The 19111-nt window shown below is 37.3% G+C and overlaps 1 protein-coding gene across 5 annotated transcripts in view; it reads right to left on the bottom strand.

Annotated features, from left to right (window-relative positions):
• Positions 1 to 19111, bottom strand: part of L2HGDH (L-2-hydroxyglutarate dehydrogenase) — a 53903-nt gene that overhangs the window by 27492 nt on the left and 7300 nt on the right. For 3 of the 5 annotated variants that reach the window (XM_059057089.2, XM_067028480.1, XM_059057093.2), the window contains exons 3-4: positions 18947 to 19098; positions 13634 to 13765 (exon numbers count right to left, since the gene is read on the bottom strand). In XM_059057089.2, the coding sequence (XP_058913072.1) occupies positions 13634 to 13765; positions 18947 to 19098 (284 nt within the window). Of the gene's footprint in view, positions 1 to 8209; positions 8290 to 13633; positions 13766 to 18946; positions 19099 to 19111 lie in introns of those variants that run through there. The other 2 variants (XM_067028482.1, XM_067028481.1) reach the window with 2 other exon arrangements.

Below are 19111 nucleotides of genomic sequence, written 5' to 3'. Positions count from 1 at the left end.
GTTAAACTGAACAGAAACATACCAGTTCTGAGTCAGATCTGGGAGGAGGGGACTCTTTAGGAGCTGTACGACCTTGCAGAATTACCTTAACCAGTTTCTTTACTTATAACACACAAAAATATGCATACATAGTTTGATTACCTATACACACATACTTCATCTACCTCATTCCAAGACACGTAAGGATCACATGGTCAGGTACACAGAATATCCAGATTCATCCTTAAACTTTATGATTTATGAAGAGTTGTTCTGTTTTTTGTTTCTTTTTTAACAGTTAGGCATGATATAAAGAACCATGGGTCCATGTTTCTATTCTTTTTCTACCTTTAAAGTGCTGACAAGGATACATGACAGACGATTGTTGTTCCAGATGGTTAGCTGGAATCTTCCAAATACTCCAGATTTCAGTACTGCCATGAAACCAATAATCCTGTTTTCCAAACTCCACAATCAATATTGCTTTTACATCATGACTAAATCCACAGTGGGGTCAGGGGCTCATATGTCCTTTTATTTATTTATTTTTTTTACACCAACCTTAAAGTGTGAAAGAGCTTTTCACTAGTACATAAAAAGAAAAACACATGTTAAAAATTAGCATGCCTGGGCTTCCCTGGTGGCGCAGTGTTTGAGAGTCCGCCTGCCGATGCAGGGGACACGGGTTCGTGCCCCGGTCCGGGAAGATCCCACGTGCCACAGAGCGGCTGGGCCCATGAGCCATGGCCGCTGAGCCTGCGCGTCGGGAGCCTGTGCTCCACAACGGGAGAGGCCACAACAGTGAGAGGCCCGCGTACCACAAAAAAAAAAAAAAAATTAGCATGCCTTCCTGGGGGAGGTTATAAATTGTTTTATTCTCAAATGGCAAGGTAATACTTGATACAGATCAGTGAGATTCTGACATCATAATTTCACAACCAAATCCCATCAAAATCACATAAAGCTATAAAACAGCAACAGGTTTAGCTGTTTTATATTCAGGAAGTGCTCAATAATTTTTGTAAAGCACTGTTTAGATGTGAGTTTAATTGATTCATTTTTTTTTTTAGTAGACTTGATTTTTTAGAGCAGTTTTAGGTTCACAGAAAAATGGAGAAGGTACAGAGATTTCCCATATACTTCCTGCCCCCCATATGTACAGACTCCTAATCTCTTTATTTTATTTTTTATACAGCAGGTTCTTATTAGTTATCCATTTTATACATATTAGTGTATACATGTCAATCCCAATCTCCCAATTCATCACACCACCAGCGCCGCCGCCACTTTCCCCCCTTGGTGTCTATAAGTTTGCTCTCTACATCTGTGTCTCAACTTCTGCCCTGCAAACTCGGTTCATCTGTACCATTTTTCTAGGTTCCACATATATGCGTTAATATACGATATTTGTTTTTCACTTTCTGACTTACTTCACTCTGTATGACAGTCTCTGGATTTATCCACATCTCTACAAATGACCCAATTTCATTTCCTTTTATAGTTGAGTAATATTCCATTGTATATTTGTACCACAACTTCTTTATCCATTCGTCTGTCGATGGGCATTTAGGTTGCTTCCATGACCTGACTATTGTAGATAGTACTGCAATGAACACTGGGGTGCATGTGTCTTTTTTTGAATTTTATTTTATTTTTTTATACAGCAGGTTCTTATTAGTCATCAATTTTATACACATCAGTGTATACATGTCAATCCCAATCACCCAATTCATCACACCACCCCCCTGACCCCCCCGCAGCTTTCCCCCCTTGGTGTCCATATGTTTGTTCTCTACATCTGTGTCTCAACTTCTGCCCTGCAAACTGGTTCATCTGTACCATTTTTCTAGGTTCCACATACATGCGTTAATATACAATATTTGTTTTTCTCTTTCTGACTTAACTTCACACTGTATGACAGTCTCTAGATCCACCCACGTCTCCACAAATGACCCAATTTCGTTCCTTTTTATGGCTGAGTAATATTCCATTGTAAATATGTACCACATCTTCTTTATCCATTCGTTTGTCGATGGGCATTCAGGTTGCTTCCATGACCTGGCTACTGTAAATAGTGCTGCAATGAACATTAGGGTGCATGTGTCTTTTTGAATTATGGTTTTCTCTGGGTATATGCCCAGTAGTGGGATTGCTGGATCATATGGTAATTCTATTTTTAGTTCTTTAAGGAAGCTCCATACTGTTCGCCAGAGTGGCTGTATCAATTTACATTCCCATCAACAGTGCAAGAGGGTTCCCTTTTCTCCACGCCCTCTCCCGCATTTGCTGTTTGTAGATTTTCTGATGATGCCCATCATAACTGGTGTGAGGTGATACCTCATTGTAGTTTTGATTTGCATTTCTCTAATAATTAGTGATGTTGAGCAGCTTTTCCTGTCCTTCTTGGCCCTCTGTATGTCTTCTTTGGAGAAATGTCTATTTAGCTCTTCTGCCCATTTTTGGATTGGGTTGTCTGTTTTTTTAATATTGAGCTGCATGAGCTGTTTGTATATTATGGAGATTAATCCTTTGTCCGTTGTTTCGTTTGCAAATATTTTCTCCCATTCTGAGGTTGTCTTTTTGTCTTGTTTGTAGTTTCCTTTGCTTTGCAAGAGCTTTTAAGTTTCATTAGGTCCCATTTGTTTATTTTTGTTTTTATTTCCATTACTCTAGGAGGTGGATCAAAAAAGATCTTGCTGTGATTCATGTCAAAGAATGTTCTTCCTGTTTTCCTCTAAGAGTTTTATAGTGTCTGGCCTTACATTTGGGTCTCTAATCCATTTTGAGTTTATTTTTGTGTATGGTGTTAGGGAGTGTTCTAATTTCATTCTTTTACATGTAGCTGTCCAGTTTTCCCAGCACAACTTATTGAAGACACTGTTTTTACTCCATTGTATATCCTTGCCTCCTTTGTCACAGATTAGTTGACCATAGGTGTGTGGGTTTATCTCTGGGCTTTCCAACCTGTTCCATCGATCTATTTTGTGCCAGTACCATATTGTCTTGATTACTGCAGCTTTGTAGTATAGTCTGAAGTCAGGGAGTCTAATTCCTCCTGCTCCATTGTTTTCCCTCAAGACCACTTTGGCTATTCGGGGTCTTTTGTGTCTCCATACAAATTTTAGGAGTTTTTGTTGTAGTTCTACAAAAAATGCCATTGGTGGTTTGATAGCGATTACACTGAATTTATAGATTGTTTTGGGTAGTATAGTCATTTTCACAATATTGATTCTTCCAATCCACGAATACAGTATATCTCTCCATCTGTTCGTATCATCTTTAATTTCTTTCATCAGTGTCTTATAGTTTTCTGCATACAGGTCTTTTGTCTCCCTAGGTAGGTGTATTCCTAGGTATTTTATTCTTCTTTTTGCAATGGTAAGTGGGAGTGTTTCCTTAATTTCTCTTTCAGATTTTTCATCATTAGGATATAGGAATGCAAGAGATTTCTGTGCATTAATTTTGTATCCTGCATCTTTACCAAATTCATTGATTAGCTCTAGTAGTTTTCTGGTGGCATCTTTAGGATTCTCTATGTATAGTACCATGTCATCTACAACAGTGACAGTTTTACTTCTTCTTTACCAATTTGTATTCCTTTTATTTCTTTTTCTTCTCTGATTGCCATGGCTAGGACTTCCAAAACTATGTTGAATAATAGTGGTGAGAGTGGACATCCTTGTCTTGTTCCTGATCTTAGAGGAAATGCTTTCAGCTTTTCACCACTGAGAATGATGTTTGCTGTGGGTTTTTGTATATGGCCTTTATTATGCTGAGGTAGGTTCCCTCTATGCCCACTTCATGGAGAGTTATCATAAATGGGTGTTGAATTTTGTCAAAAGCTTTTTCTGCATCTATTGAGATAATCATATGGTTTTTACTCTTCAATCTGTTAATATGGTGTATCACATTGATTGACTTGCGTATATTGAAGAATCCTTGAATCCCTAGGATAAATCCCACTTGATCATGGTGTATGATCCTTTTAATGTGTTGTTGGATTCTGTTTGCTAGTATTTGTTGAGGATTTTTGCACCTATATTCATCAGTGATATTGGTCTGTAATTTCCTTTTTTTGTAGTATCTTTGGTTTTGGTATCAGGGTGATGGATGGCTTCATAGAATGAGTCTAGGAGTTTTCCTTCCTCTGCAATTTTTTGGAAGAGTTTGAGAAGGATGAGTGTTAGCTCTTCTCTAAATGTTTGACAGAATTCACCTGTGAAGCCATCTGGTCCTGGACTTGTTTGTTGGAAGGTTTTTAATCACAGTTTCAATTTCACTACTTGTGACTGGTCTGTTCATATTTTCTATTTCTTCCTGGTTCAGTCTTGGAAGTTTTACCTTTCTAAGAATTTGTCCATTTCTTCCAGGTTGTCCATTTTATTGGCATAGAGTTGCTTGCAGTAGTCTCTTAGGATGCTTTGTATTTCTGTGATGTCTGTTGTAACTTCTCCTTTTTCAATTCTAATTTTATTGATTTGAGTCCTCTCCCTCATTTTCTTTCTTTTTTTTTTTTTTTTTTTGTGGTACGCGGGCCTCTCACTGTTGTGGCCTCTCCCGTTGCGGAGCACAGGCTCCCGACGCACAGGCTCAGAGGCCATGGCTCACGGGCCCAGCCGCTCCGCGGCACGTGGGATCCTCCCGGACCCGGGCACGAACCCGCGTCCCCTGCATCGGCAGGCGGATTCTCAACCACTGCGCCACCAGGGAAGCCCTCCCTCATTTTCTTGATGAGTCTAGCTAATGCTTTATCAATTTTGTTAATCTTCTCAAAGAACCAGTTTTTGGTTTTATTGATCTTTGCTATCGTTTTCTTTGTTTCTATTTCATTTATTTCTGCTCTGATCTTTATGATTCCTTTCCTTCTGCTGACTTTGAGTTTTGTTTGTTCTTCTTTTTCTAGTTCCTTTAGGTGTAATGTTAGATTGTTTATTTGAGATTTTTCTTGTTTCTTGAGGTAGGCTTATATTGCTATAAACTTCCCTCTTAGAACTGCTTTTGCTACATCCCATAGGTTTTGGATCATCGTGTTTTCATTGTCATTTGTCTCTAGGTATTTTGTGATTTCCTCCTTGATTTCTTTAGTGATCTCTTGGTTATTTAGTAATGTATTGTTTAGCCTCCATGTGTTTGTGTTTTTTATGTCTTTTTCCCTGTAACTGATTTCTAATCTCATAGCATTGTGGTCAGAAAAGATGTTTGATATGATTTCAATTTTCTTAAATTTACTGAGGCTTGATTTGTGACCCAAGATGCGATCTATCCTGAAGAATGTTCCGTGCTCACTTGAGAAGAAAGTGCAATCTGCTGTTTTTGGATGGAATGTCCTATAAACATTAATTAAATGTATCTTGTCGGGCTTCCCTCGTGGCACAGTGGTTGAGAGTCCGCCTGCTGATGCAGGGTACACAGGTTCATGCCCCAAACCAGGAAGATCCCACATGCTGTGGAGTGGTTAGGCCTGTGAGCCATGGCCGCTGAGCCTGCACGTCCGGAGCCTTTGCTCCGCAATGGGAGAGGCCACAACAGTGAGAGGCCCGCATATCGGGAAAAAAAAAATCTATCTGGTCTATTGTGTCATTTAAAGCTCGTGTTTCCTTATTAATTTTCTGTTTGTATGATCTGTCCATTGGTGTAAGTGAGGTGCTAGAGTCCCCTACTATTACTGTGTTATTGTTGATTTCCTCTTTTAGAGCTGTTAGCAGTTGCCTTATATACTGAGGTGCTCCTAAGTTGGGTGCATACATATTTATAATTGTTGTATCTTCTTCTTGGATTGATTCCTTGATCATTACCTAGTGTCGTTCCTTGTCTCTTGTAACAGTCTTTATTTTAAAGTCTATTTTATCTGATATGAGTATTGCTACTCCAGCTTTCTTTTGATTTCCATTTGCATGGAATATCTTTCTCCATCCCCTCACTTTCAGTCTGTATGTGTCCCTAGGTCTGAAGTGGGTCTCCTGTACACAGCATATATATATATATATATATATATATATATATATATATATATATGGGTCTTGTTTTTGTATCTATTCAGCAAGCCTGTGTCTTTTGGTTGGAGCATTTAATCCATTCACATTTAAGGTAATTATCAATATGTATGTTCTTATTATCACCATTTTCTTAACTTGGGGGGGTTTGTTTTTGTAGGTCCTTTTCTTCTCTTATGTTTCCCACTTAGAGAAGTTCCTTTAGCATTTCTGGTAGAGCTTGTTTGGTGGTGATGAATTCTCTTAGCTTTTGCTTGTCTGTAAAGCCTTTGATTTGTCCATCGAATCTGAATGAGCTCCTTGCCAGGTAGAGCAATCTTGGTTGTAGGTTCTTCCCTTTCCTCACTTTAAATATGTCATGCCACTCCCTTCTGGCTTGTAGAGTTTCTGCTGAGAAATCAGCTATTAACCTTATGGGAGTTCCCTTGTATGTTATTTGTCATTTTCCCCTTGTTGCTTTCAATAATTTTTCTTTGTCTTTAATTTTTGCCAATTTTTTTGCCAATTGATTACTATGTGTCTTGGCATCTTTCTCCTTGGGTTTATCCTGTATGGAACTCTCTGTGCTTCCTGGACTTGGGTGGCTATTTCCTTTCCCATGTTAGGGAAGTTTTCAACTATAATCTCTTTAAATATTTTCTCAGGTCCTTTCTCTGTCTTTTCTCCTTTTGGGACCCCTATAATGCAAATGTTGTTGCATTTAATGTTGTCCCAGAGGTCTCTTAGGCTGTCATCATTTCTTTCATTCTTTTTTCTTTATTCTGTTCTGCAGCAGTGAATTCCACCATTCTGTCTTCCAGGTCACTTATCCGTTTTCTGCCTCAGTTATTCTGCTATTGAATCCTTCTAGTGTAGTTTTCATGTCAGTTATTGTATTGTTCATCTCTGTTTGTTTGTTCTTTAATTCTTCTAGGTCTTTGTTAAACATTTCTTGCATCTTCTCGATCTTTGCCTCCATTCTTTTTCCAAGGTCCTGGATCATCTTCACTATCATTATTCTGAATTCTTTTTCTGGAAGGTTGCTTATCTCCACTTCATTTAGTTGTTTTTCTGGGGTTTTATCTTGTTCCTTCATCTGGTACATAGCCCTCTGCCTTTTCATATTGTCTCTCTTTCTGTGAATGTGGTTTTTGTTCCACAGGCTGCAGGACTGTAGTTCTCCTTGCTTCTGCTGTCTGTCCTCTGATAGATGAGGCCATCTAAGAGGCTTGTGCAAGTTTCCTGATGGGAGGGAATGGGGTGGGTAGAGCTGGCTGTTGCTCTGGTGGGCAGAGCTCAGTAAAACTTTAATCTGCTTGTCTGCTGATGGGTGGGGCTGGGTTCCCTCCCTGTTGGTTGTTTGGCCTGAGGTGACCCAACATTGGAGCCTACCCGGGCTCTTTGGTGGGGCTAATGGCGGGCTCTGGGAGGGCTCCCGCCAAGGAGTACTTCCCAGAACTTCAGCTGTCAGTGTCCTTGTCCTCACAGTGAGACAGAGTCACCCCCCACCTCTGCAGAAGACCCTCCAACACTAGCAGGTAGGTCTGGTTCAGTCTCCTAAGGGGTCACTGCTCCTTCCCCTGGGTCCTGACATGCACACTACTTTGTGTGTGCCCTGCAAGAGTGGAGTCTCTGTTTCCCCCAGTCCTGTCGAAGTCCTGCAATCAAATTCCGCTAGCCTTCAAAGTCTGATTCTCTAGGAATTCCTCCTCCCGTTGCCAGACCCCCAGGGAAGCCTGATGTGGGGCTCAGAACCTTCACTCCAGTGCGTGGACTTCTGTGGTATAAGTGTTCTCCAGTTTGTGAGTCATCCACCCAGAAGTTATGGGATTTGAGTTTATTGTGATTGTGCCCCTCCTACCATCTCATTGTGGCTTCTCCTTTGTCTTTGGATGTGGGGTATCTTTTTTGGTGAGTTCCAGTGTCTTCCTGTCGATGATTGTTCAGCAGTTAGTTGTGATTCCAGTGCTCTCACAAGAGGAAGTGAGAGTATGTCCTTCTACTCTGCCATCTTGAACCAATCTCCTCATCTCTTTAATACTAGTATCTTTCCCCCTTAAGTATGGCATCAGTCTAAACAACCAGTTCTGCTATAGATTGAACGTCTGTGTGCCTCCAAAATTCATTTGTTGAAATCTAATGACCCATGTGACGGTATTTGGAGGTGGGGTGTTTCGGAAGTGATTAGGTCATGAGGTTGGATGCTTCACGAATGGGATTAGTGCCTTCATAATGGAGACTCCAGAGAGTTCCCTTACCCCTTATGCCATGTGAGAACACAGCTAGAAGATGTCTATGAACCAGGAAGTGGGTCCTCATCAGACATCAAATCTTCCAGAGCCTTGATCTCAGACTTCCAGCCTCTAGAACTGTGAGAAATAAATATCTGACATTTATAAGCTAACTGGTTCACGGTACTTTGTTGCAGCAGCCCCAACTGACTAAGACAAGCTCTTATATGAGTTATTCACAACCCTGGTTCGAAGACATCCTAGGATCTCTCTACAATGTTTTTAAATACCCTATTTTACTCTGCAGAGGAATTGATATGGCTTAAAGAAAATAAACAGAATAAAATAATGAGTTACAAGCAAAGCATCAGGAAAAGGGGAAAATGTAAAGCAGGAGGAAAAGAACAAACATAACTAAGTTATCTTAACAGATTTCATGAAAAATCCCCAAGTATCTCAAACAAAACCAACTTGAATTCACTAGAATTACTGTTTAAATAAGCCCCAAGTAACACCTACCACTTCTTGAGGATTAACATATGCTGGATGCCTTACATATATCACTGTATTTAATTCTCAAAACAACCTGCATTTTACAAATGAGGAGTTTGAGGTTTAGAACAATTTTAACCCACTCAAAGTAAACAGCTGTTAAATAGGCAGATATGAGATTTAAATTTATGTCTGTCTGGCTTCTCAGCCACCACATTCTGCTGCTCACATTATGTCAGATTCCACTTTATGGAAAAAAAAAGACAGAATATAGTGAGATAAAATAAAGAATAATATGTCAAAATTCCCAGAAGTCTAGAAATTACTAACCTATGATATTCAAGAGTAGCAGAGAGAAATCAGGTATTCTATAAATAACTATAAATAAGTGGTGTTGATAGTATCATGGTGAGCATAGCTGCCTTCCAAAAATAAATATAAATGGCTTTGACCTCCTACCTCAAGGCTCCCCTCTCTCCCATGTCCAGTTCCATCCTACATACCAGAACTTGATTAACCTTCCTAAATTAGCACAGTTTGCATATCATTTTCTTGCCTAAATCCTTCAGTGGCTCCCTACTGTTTGATCAGGAGCTGGTAATCTTTTCTGTAAAGGGCCAGATAGTAAATGTTTTTGCCCATGTGAGGCTTAGGATCTCTGTTTCAATTACCTGAGTTGGCTGTTTGGCACAAAAGCAGCCATAGACAACACATAAATGAATAAGTATGATTGTACTCCAATAAAATTTATTTGTGGACACTGAAATTTGAGTTTCAAATAATTTTCATGTGTCACAAAATATTATTCTTCTTTTAATTTTTTTCAACCATTTAAAACAGCTTATAGGTCTTTAAAAACATGTGGTGGGCTGGATTTGGCCCACAGGCCATAGTTTGCCAATCCTGGCTTAAGACCATGTAGCATTTGCCCAAAGCCTGAAAGAAATAGCCAAAATTAGATATTCAGTGAAGGTGTCTTCTTTTTTCAAAAAAATCAGTCATTCATTCACCATCTCAGAGAGATAAGAAATACATGGGGAGAGGAAAAGGGAGAAGACCTATACCCAGAAGCCAAACACTTTGATTATTCTGACTGAGTCTGAGGGGAGGGAAAGGTGAGGTTTTCTGGAGTTGAAGATGCTATGACTTTCTCTGCAGGAAGAACTCATTTAACACTGTTTGGATTCCTAGTCTCTTGGGAACTTTATACTAATTAAGAAAATCAAATATTTTTATCTAACTTTAACTGCACAACTACAGATAACTTAAGGGAAAAAAAATCTATTTCTATCTTGTCTTTTTGTGAAAGGATTTGAAGCACCCTGTAAAAACAAACAAATAAGAAACACATACAAAACAATATACGCTAGCATTAAATATTGAGCCAGACAAGTATATGGGTTGGAAAGGAAGAAATAAGTTATTATTTGCAGACGACATGATTGTACATAGAAAATAAAAAAGAACTGGGACTTCCCTGGTGGTCCAATTGTTAAGACTCCACACTTCCACTGCAGGGGGCGTGGGTTCGATCCCTGGTTGGGGAACTAAGATCCCACGTGCCATGTGGTGAAGCCAAAAAAAAAAAAAGAATTTATAGACAAACTATTAGAATCAGTAAGAAGTGAATTCAACAACCAAGATGAATACATGGTCAAAAACCAATTTGATTTCCATATATCTGTAATGTATAAGTAGAAAATAAACTTTTAATAACAATACTATTTATGAGAGTATAAAAACTCAAATACCTAGAAATAATCTAAGAGACATGTAAGACCTCTGCACTGAAAACTGTAATACATTTTTTTCAATAAATTAAAGATTCAGATAAATGGAGTGATCCATGTTCATGGATTGGAAGATTCAATATTGTAAAGATGTCAACTGTCTGCAAATGGACCTACATATTCAGTGCAATCTCAATCAAAATCACAACAGGTTATCTTGTGGACTTTAGCAAATTAATTCTAAAATATATATGGAAATGCAAAGATCCAAGAATAGTCAATACAATGTTGAAGAAGAACAAAATTGAAGGACTCACTCAATCAGATGTCTAGACCTATTGAAAAGCTATAGTAACTAAGACATTATGGTAGTGATACAAGAAGAGACAACAGAAGAGAAGAGAGTCCAGACATAGAGCCTACCTATATATAGTCACCTGATATCACAAAGGTAACACTGCAGTGCAGTGGGGAAATAATGGTCTTTTTGATGAATGGTGCTGGGCTAACTGGATATCTACATATGAGGGGAAAAAAGTGTACCTTGACCCCTATCTTATACCATAAACAAAAATTAATTCCAAATGGATGGTAGATCTAAATGCGAAAGGTAAAACAACATAGCTTTTAGAAAAAAAAAGCATAGGAGAATATCTTCCTGATGCTGAAATATGCAAAGATTTCTCAGAGTACAAAAAAGCACTAAGCATAAAAGATAAATATACGCATAAATTGATTGAATGATTACATTAAGACTAAGAACTTCTGTTCATCTAAAGACACTATTAAGAGTGAAAACACAAGCCACAGAGTCATAGAAGATTCTATTGTATATATATATATATATATATATATATATATATATATATACACACACACACACACACAAACACACACATATATACAACAAAAGACACATATTCAGATTATATAATAAAGAATTAATAATTGTTAAGGACAGTCAACCCAATAGAAAAATGGGCAAAGGACTTAGTTACTTCACAAAAGAAAATATCCAAATGCCCAGTAAACATATGAAAAGGTGTACAATTTTATGAGTCAACAGGGAAACTATAATATTATACTAATACATAGCCTCCAGAATGGCTAAAATGAAAACAACAAACAATATCAAGTGTTGGTGAGGATAAGGAGCAACTGTAACTCTCATACACTGCTGATAAGAGTATTATTTGGGACAAATGCTATAGAAAACTCTTTGGCAGTACCTGCCACAGCTAGACATATATATAAATTATGACCATAATTTCCCTCTGAGGTATATCCCCAATGAAAGTGTATACATGTGTTCACCAAAATAGATGTGCTAGAATGTTCTTAGTAGCACTATTTGCAAGAGCTCCAAATTGGAAACTACCCAAAATGCCCAACAACAGTATAAAGAACCATGCTATATTCATACAAAGGATTATTATACAGCAATGACAACAAATTATAACTACATGCAATAATATGGTTGAATTTTATAAACAATACTGAATAAAAGAAGTCCAGACACAAACGAGCACATACTATATGATTCTACTTACATAAAATTCAAAAATCTATGATGTAAAAGAACAGTGGTCATCCTTAAGGGAAAGGTAGTGTCTAGGAGGGGGCATGAGGGGAATACTGAGAAGCTGATAATGTTCTGTTTGTTGATCTGGATGCTGATCACACTTAACGAAAATTCATCAAGCTGTATACATTTATGATTTTGGATGTATGCTGTGATTCAATAATAAGTTCCAAAAAATCAGAGCATATAGAAAACAAAGGTGGAAAGATAAGATGAAACAAAGAGCAAAGTTAGTACATGAAAATAAAAATGTATGCCTACTTTGTGACCACCTAGAGGGGTGGGATAGGGAGGGTGGGAGGGAGGGTGATACAAGAGGGAAAAGATATGGGAACATATGTATATGTATAACTGATTCACTTTGTTGTAAAGGAGAAACTAACACACTATTGTAAAACAGTTATACTCAAATAAAGATGTTAAAAAAAATGTATGCTTAATGCTCTAGATATTTGGCAAGAGTAGGGCACAAATGTGTTTCTGCTTAGAGCCAAGGCAAACAGGACAATACAATCAGTTAAAGAATTCACAGTGTCCATAGATAAGAACAAGCCAATTGTGCTCAGGAAAAACAAAATTATTCTTAGAACTGGAGTCTGAAATTTCTCCTGAGTGTTCTCAGAGAGATGTTGTTTGACAGTGAACCTATATCCTCAACCACCTCCTTATAGTAGAGGCCTCAGTGAGTGACACAATGACTTTCTCCATAGTCTGATGCCATAAAACCAAAACACACCTTAAGGAGAGTAATCTGGGGTCAAGAAGTAGGATGGGGAGAGAAAAACAGTGTTGGTGTACTACAATCTGATGGTCTGGAGAGATGTACAAGAATGAATGGTCTACATATCATCCAGGCTCTCTCCCTTAAACAGTGTTTCTCTAAAGCAAGCTTTTGATAAGCACTGCTTGACAGTGAGTTCAAGGTCACACTCGCTAAGACAGGTACTCACAGTCCAGCTATTGGAATATGTCATTAAAACATTGGGGAATAGGGAACAGGAGATACAGCAATTCACTGGAACAGTCAGTGGAATGAGAGTTGGACGGATAGCCTCTAAAAGGCTATCAAGGGAAGTTGATATGCAGAGCAACTATTATATTATTATTTGTGTTTCTATCACAAATACAAGAAAGAAGATCTGTTTTTCCCCACAGCGTGTTTTAAGACAGAAACTCTATAACCCACCCTCTTGAAACAGATCCAATATTGTAGCCACCCTCCTCAAAAATTTTTAGTGGCTACCTATGCCTACTGGATAAACTTCAAAGTTATCAGCATGGATATCAAGCCCTTTATGTGGGCTAATTCTGCCTTCCCAGTCTCATCTATTATCTCTTGCTACACACCCTATGGTCCAACCACATCTCACCACTCAGTGGTTTCCAAACATGCCATAGAGTCTCAGACCTCCTCTTGCTTTTGCCTATGTTTTTCAGGACCTGGTAGTTTCTTGTAGGAAAAGAAGAAATCAAGTGTCCAGAGTTTGTGGCAATGCCTTCTTGTGTCTGGCACCTTAATGCTTCTGTAAGAGGATTATTTAACTGTCTCTATGATTCCTGCTTCCTATAAACTCACCCTCAGCCTCCATGTCACAGGACTGAGCCCTATCCCTGTGAGCCTGTGTGTGGGGTTTGTGAGTCACTTACCCTACAATATGGCTCCTTCTTTTTTATGTCCTCTTGCTGGATCAGCCTCAGGTCCTGGACACCATTCTGCAGGCCTCTCTCATACAGGGCCTGAAGTCTGGGAATTTCTTCTTGCTCAACAGCTACTATTAGCTTAAAAAGAAAAAAGATAAAGAACATGAATAGAGTTAAATATATCATCAGCTATGATAGATAAAATCAATATAAAATCATAAATTAGTGCATGATTCAAATTGGGTTGATTTTTAAAAACTGCTTCTGCTTCATGTATCTACTTCTCCCTTTCTTCATGACTTCAATTTCTTCCTCCACCAAAAAAATCTGTCTTAAGACTGCATTAAAACAAAGGTGAGATGTAGCCTCAATTGTCACATCTGCTATCACAGTTGCTACCTGCACCTTGGCCAGAAGTATCACCATCACTCCCTCAATCCCAGAGGGGAAAGAAGCACAGGTTGCTTAGTCTTTACATTAAAAACCAAACAAAAAACAAAAGTGAAACAAAACTAAACAAAAACCAGTACATCAGAAAGACAGGCAATATTCAGTATAATGGAATATCACTAACAGAAAACTATTTTTTTTAATAAAGTACATTTCAAAGTATTTAATAATGCATTCTGTTGCAGAGGAGAAAAACAGAAAATTCATCAATACTCTATTTATTTCTGGGCAAAGTATCTGTTTGAGGCAGTTTCTTATTTAATAGCTACCAGCAAAGGAAAGCACAGATGATGTTCACAAGTACATTAGAATTCAAAAATCACTATTTCGGGCTTCCTTGGTGGTGCAGTGGTTGAGAGTCCCGCCTGCCAATGCATGGGACACAGGTTCGTGTCCCGGTCTGGGAGGATCCCACATGCTGCGGAGCGGCTAGGCCTGTGATCCTGGCCACTGAGCCTGCGCGTCCAGAGCCTGTGCTCCACAACGGAAGAGGCCACAACAGTGGGAGGCCCACGTACACCAAAAAAAACAAACAAAAACAATCACTATTTCATAGCAAGGAGTCAACCAAACTCCATAAAGTAATACTTTTAATCAAGGTGTAAAGGTTATTTAAATCAACAAATAATTAACCTTAAAAATATATGTGGAATCATAGGGCACTATCAAGAAAGTGAAAAGATAACCCACTGAATGGGAGAAAATACTTGCAAATCTTTATCGCAGTATAAGGCTTTAATATGCAGTATAAAGAACTCTTTAGAAACTCTGTACCAACTTCCAAATATAAAATAAATAAGTCATAGGGATGTAATGTACAGCATGGTGACTATAGTTAATAATTGTGTATTGCATATTTGAAAGTTGCTAAGAAAGTAGATCTTAAAAGTCCTCATCACAAGAAAAAAATTCTTTTTCTTACTGTGAATGGTGACAGATGTTAACTAGACTTACTGTGGTGATCATTTCACAATACATACAAATATCAAGTCATTGTGTTGTACACCTAAAACTAATATAATATTATATGTTAATCATACCTCAATTTAAAGAAATAAAAGGACTTCAAACTTGAAAAAAAAAAAAAGGAAGTTGGGGAGGGGCAGACACTCAGAGGCTCAAATCAGTGACTGAACCAGGAAAACTCTGAAATCAGGTCATTAAGTCATATTGACACCATTGTGGCCTGGAAGCAGCAATCTGTAAACTAATACCTGGAGCTGAGCTGAGATGGGTTAGAAGCAATGATGTGATTTGATGTGAAGAGTAGTGTTCAAGGCTCCAGAAAGAAGTAGGCATTACAGAGCTCAAAATCATCCTATGGGTAGGCATGGGGCAGGGTATGTTTCTCAAAGGTGGATGTTGTGGATGTTGTCTGGTTCCTTTGGCTTAAAGGATTAAAAAAAAAAAAACCTCATAACTCAACCATAAAAACTGTAAATACAGTTTCATATCTTGCTTTTTTTTACTTAACACTATATCAAGACCATTTTCCCACATCATTAAAAAAAATCTTCATAGCATCTTTAATGGCGACAATGAACTTTTATTATTAAAAATTACATGAAGAAGAGTTATAAGGAAATATTATGAACAGCTGTATGCAACAAATTAGATAATCTATATGAAATGGGAAAATTCTTAGAAAGACACAAACTTCTGGAACTGACTCAAGAAGAAAAAGAGTATCTGAATAGACCCATAACAAGAAACAGAATTCGTAACTGTAAAGGCTCAGGCCTCATGAATGCTACCAAATGTTTAAAGAAGAATTAATACCAATTCTTCATAAACTCTTCCAAAAAACAGAAGAGAAGGGAACACTTCCTAATTCTATAAGGCCAGTTAACACTCAAACGAAACATAGATATCAAAAGAAAACAAAACTGCATATCAATATCCCTTATTAACTACTGATATAAAAATTCTAAACAAAATACTAGTATATTGAATGCAGCGACATATAAAAAGGATTATATACCATGACCAAGTGGGATTTATTGCATGAATGCAAGATCTATTTAACATCCAAAAGTCAATTAATGTAATAAATTCATATTAATAGAATACAGGACAAAAACCACATGACTGCCTCAAGAGACAAAGAAAAGGAATTTGAGAAAATCCAACACCTTTTCATGATTAAAATCAACAAACTGCAGGTAAAAAGGAACTTCCTCAGTCTGATAAAGGGCATCTACAAAAAACCCACAGCTATCATTATACTTAATAGTGAAAGACTGAATGCTTTCTCCCTAAAATCAAGAACAAAACAAAGATATCCACTTTCACTACTTCTATTCAACATTGACTAGAGATTCTACCCAGGTAAATTAGGCAAGAAAAAAAGTAAAAGTATCTTATTTGCAGATGACATGATCCTGCATATAGAAAATCCTAAGGAATCCACACACACACACACACGAAAAACTATTAGACTAAAAAATGAGTTCACCAAAGTTGAAGGATAAAGATCAATATACAAAAATCAATCATATTCTATATATTAGCAATGAATAAACCAAACTGAAATTAAGAAAACAATTCCCCTCACAAAAGCATCAGAAAGAATAAAATATCAAGAAATAAAATTACAAAAGAAGTGCAAGACCTATAAAATGAACAACTTTTTAAAATTGTTGAAAGAAATTAAAGAAGATCTAAATAAGTGGGAAGACATGCCAAGTTCATGGTTTGCAAAATTTAATACTGTTAAGATGGCAATACTCCCCAAACTGATCTATAGATTCAATATAATCTCTAACAAAAATCCCAGCTGCCTTTTTTGGAGAAACTGACCCTAAAATTCATATGGAAATGCAAGGGACCCAGAATAGCCAAAACACTCTTGAAAAAGAACAAAGTTGGAGGCTCACACTTACTGATTTCAAAAAATAAAGAGCCACAGTAAACAAGATAGTGTGGTACTGGCATAACGATACACACACATCAATGGAATGGAATTGAGAATCCTAAACAAACCTTCTTACATTTATGCTCAACTGATTTTTGATACAGGTGCCAAAACAATGTAGAAAGAATAGTTTTTTCAACAAATGGCGCTGAGACAACTGGATATCCACATGCAAAAGAATGAAGTTGGAACTCTTCCTCACACTATGTACCAAAATTAATTAAAAAGTGAACCTACGCTGGAGGAATACGTGTAGGGGTAGAAGCTCTGCTTCTGGTGGTGGGGTCTGGGGAAGGGGCAGTAGGCCATCTGCAAAAGTGCTAAGAAGCACCTGAAGCAGCCCAAGAAGCAGGCCAAGGAGTTGGATGAGGATGATAATGCATTCAAGCAGAAACAAAAAGAGAAGCAAAAGAAACTTGAGGAGCTAAAAGCAAAGGCTGCAGGGAAGGCCCTCCTGGCAACAGTTGGAATTAAGAAATCTGTCAAAAAGTAAGCTGTTCCTTGTGCCAGAGGCAATGGTGATCCTTAATTCCATTCCTGTTTAAATAACTGGATTCCCTGCCATAACATCTGTTGCCACCTATAGTTAGAACGAAGTGCTGTCTTGAAGCCTGCTATACATTTAAGAACAAACTTTTGTTAAAGTTTAAAAAAATGAAATCATACAGTGGTTCATCTTCTCTTTAGTTCTTCTCATTCATGCATTTCTACCTTAGCTGTGAGGTCAGAGTAAACCCAGCCCAGAATCCTGCCAAAGTCTGCTCTTCAGTCTTTGTTCTAGCTCCAATTCTATAACACTCAGAATTAAACCGACTCATTTGGGGGAAAAAAATGATCAGAGATCTAAACATCAGAGCTAAGGCTTTGACATTAGAAGAAAATGTACGAGCAAATTTTCATGATCTAAGGTTAGGCAATGATTTCTTAGATATGACACTAAAAGTATAAGCAACAAAAGAAAAAATAAAGATAAACTAGACTTCAACAAAATTGAAAGTTTCTGTGCTTCAAAGGATACCATCAAGAGGTAAAAAAGAAAATCTACAGAATGGGAGAAAATATCTAGTAAAATTTAAAATAACATCATTACTATCACTATTATTTTATTTTAAAAAATATATATATTTTAATATTTTAGTAGTATTTCAGTAAATATCATATAGCTGATAAGGGATATTTATATATCCAGAATATACAAATAATACATACAACTCAACAATAAAAAGACAAATAACTCAATTTTAAAATGAGCAAAAGATTTGAATAGATATTTCTCCAAAGAAAATAAATTAATGGCCAATAAGTATATGAAAAGATGCTTAACATCATTAATTACTATGTTTAATTACATAAAAACCACAATGATATAGCACTTCATATCCTCTAGGATAGCTAAAATGAAACAGACAATAACAGGTGTTCATGAGGATGTGAGGATATTGGAATCCTCGTTAACTGCTGATGGGGATGTAAAATAGTACAGCACTTTGGAAAACAGTTTCACCTTCCTCAAAATGTTAAACATGTAGTTACCATATGACCCAGCAACTCCACTCCTAGGTATATACCTGACAGAAATGAAAACATAGGTCCATACAAAAACTTGTACATAAATGTCCATAGCAGCATTATTCATAGTAGCCAAAAAGTGGAAACAACCCAAATGTCCATCAACTGATAAATAAAATGTGGTATACCAATACAATGGAGTATAAAGAGGAATGAAGTACTGATTCATGCCACAAGATGAATGAACCTTGAAAACACTATGCTAAGTGAAAGAAGCCAATCACAAAAGACAACATATTATATGATCCCATTTATATGAAACATCTAGATTTTGCAAATTACACGGATACAGAGAAAGAAAAGCCAGGCATTTTTAAAATCAACATTAAAGATTACTAAGAAAATGTTATTTAAAAATAAGTCAAGGCCCTAGTAAAATGCCATACCTTGCCACATTGCTTGTAGGAAATTCCCTTTTGGTTACAGTACTCATAGATGAGGGCTGCGCCTTGTACACATAACTTAGCTTTCAGAGATTCAGGTTTATAATAAATTCCACTATGTATGACACCACTGTTATGTGCAGTCTGATGAATAGCTATGGAACAAGA

Source organism: Kogia breviceps, chromosome 3, assembly GCF_026419965.1.
Source record: "Kogia breviceps isolate mKogBre1 chromosome 3, mKogBre1 haplotype 1, whole genome shotgun sequence".
In the NCBI taxonomy this organism is placed as follows: domain Eukaryota; kingdom Metazoa; phylum Chordata; class Mammalia; order Artiodactyla; family Physeteridae; genus Kogia; species Kogia breviceps.
The sequence above is the reverse complement of the archived record's forward strand: the minus strand, read 5'-3'. Positions and strand labels throughout refer to the sequence as shown.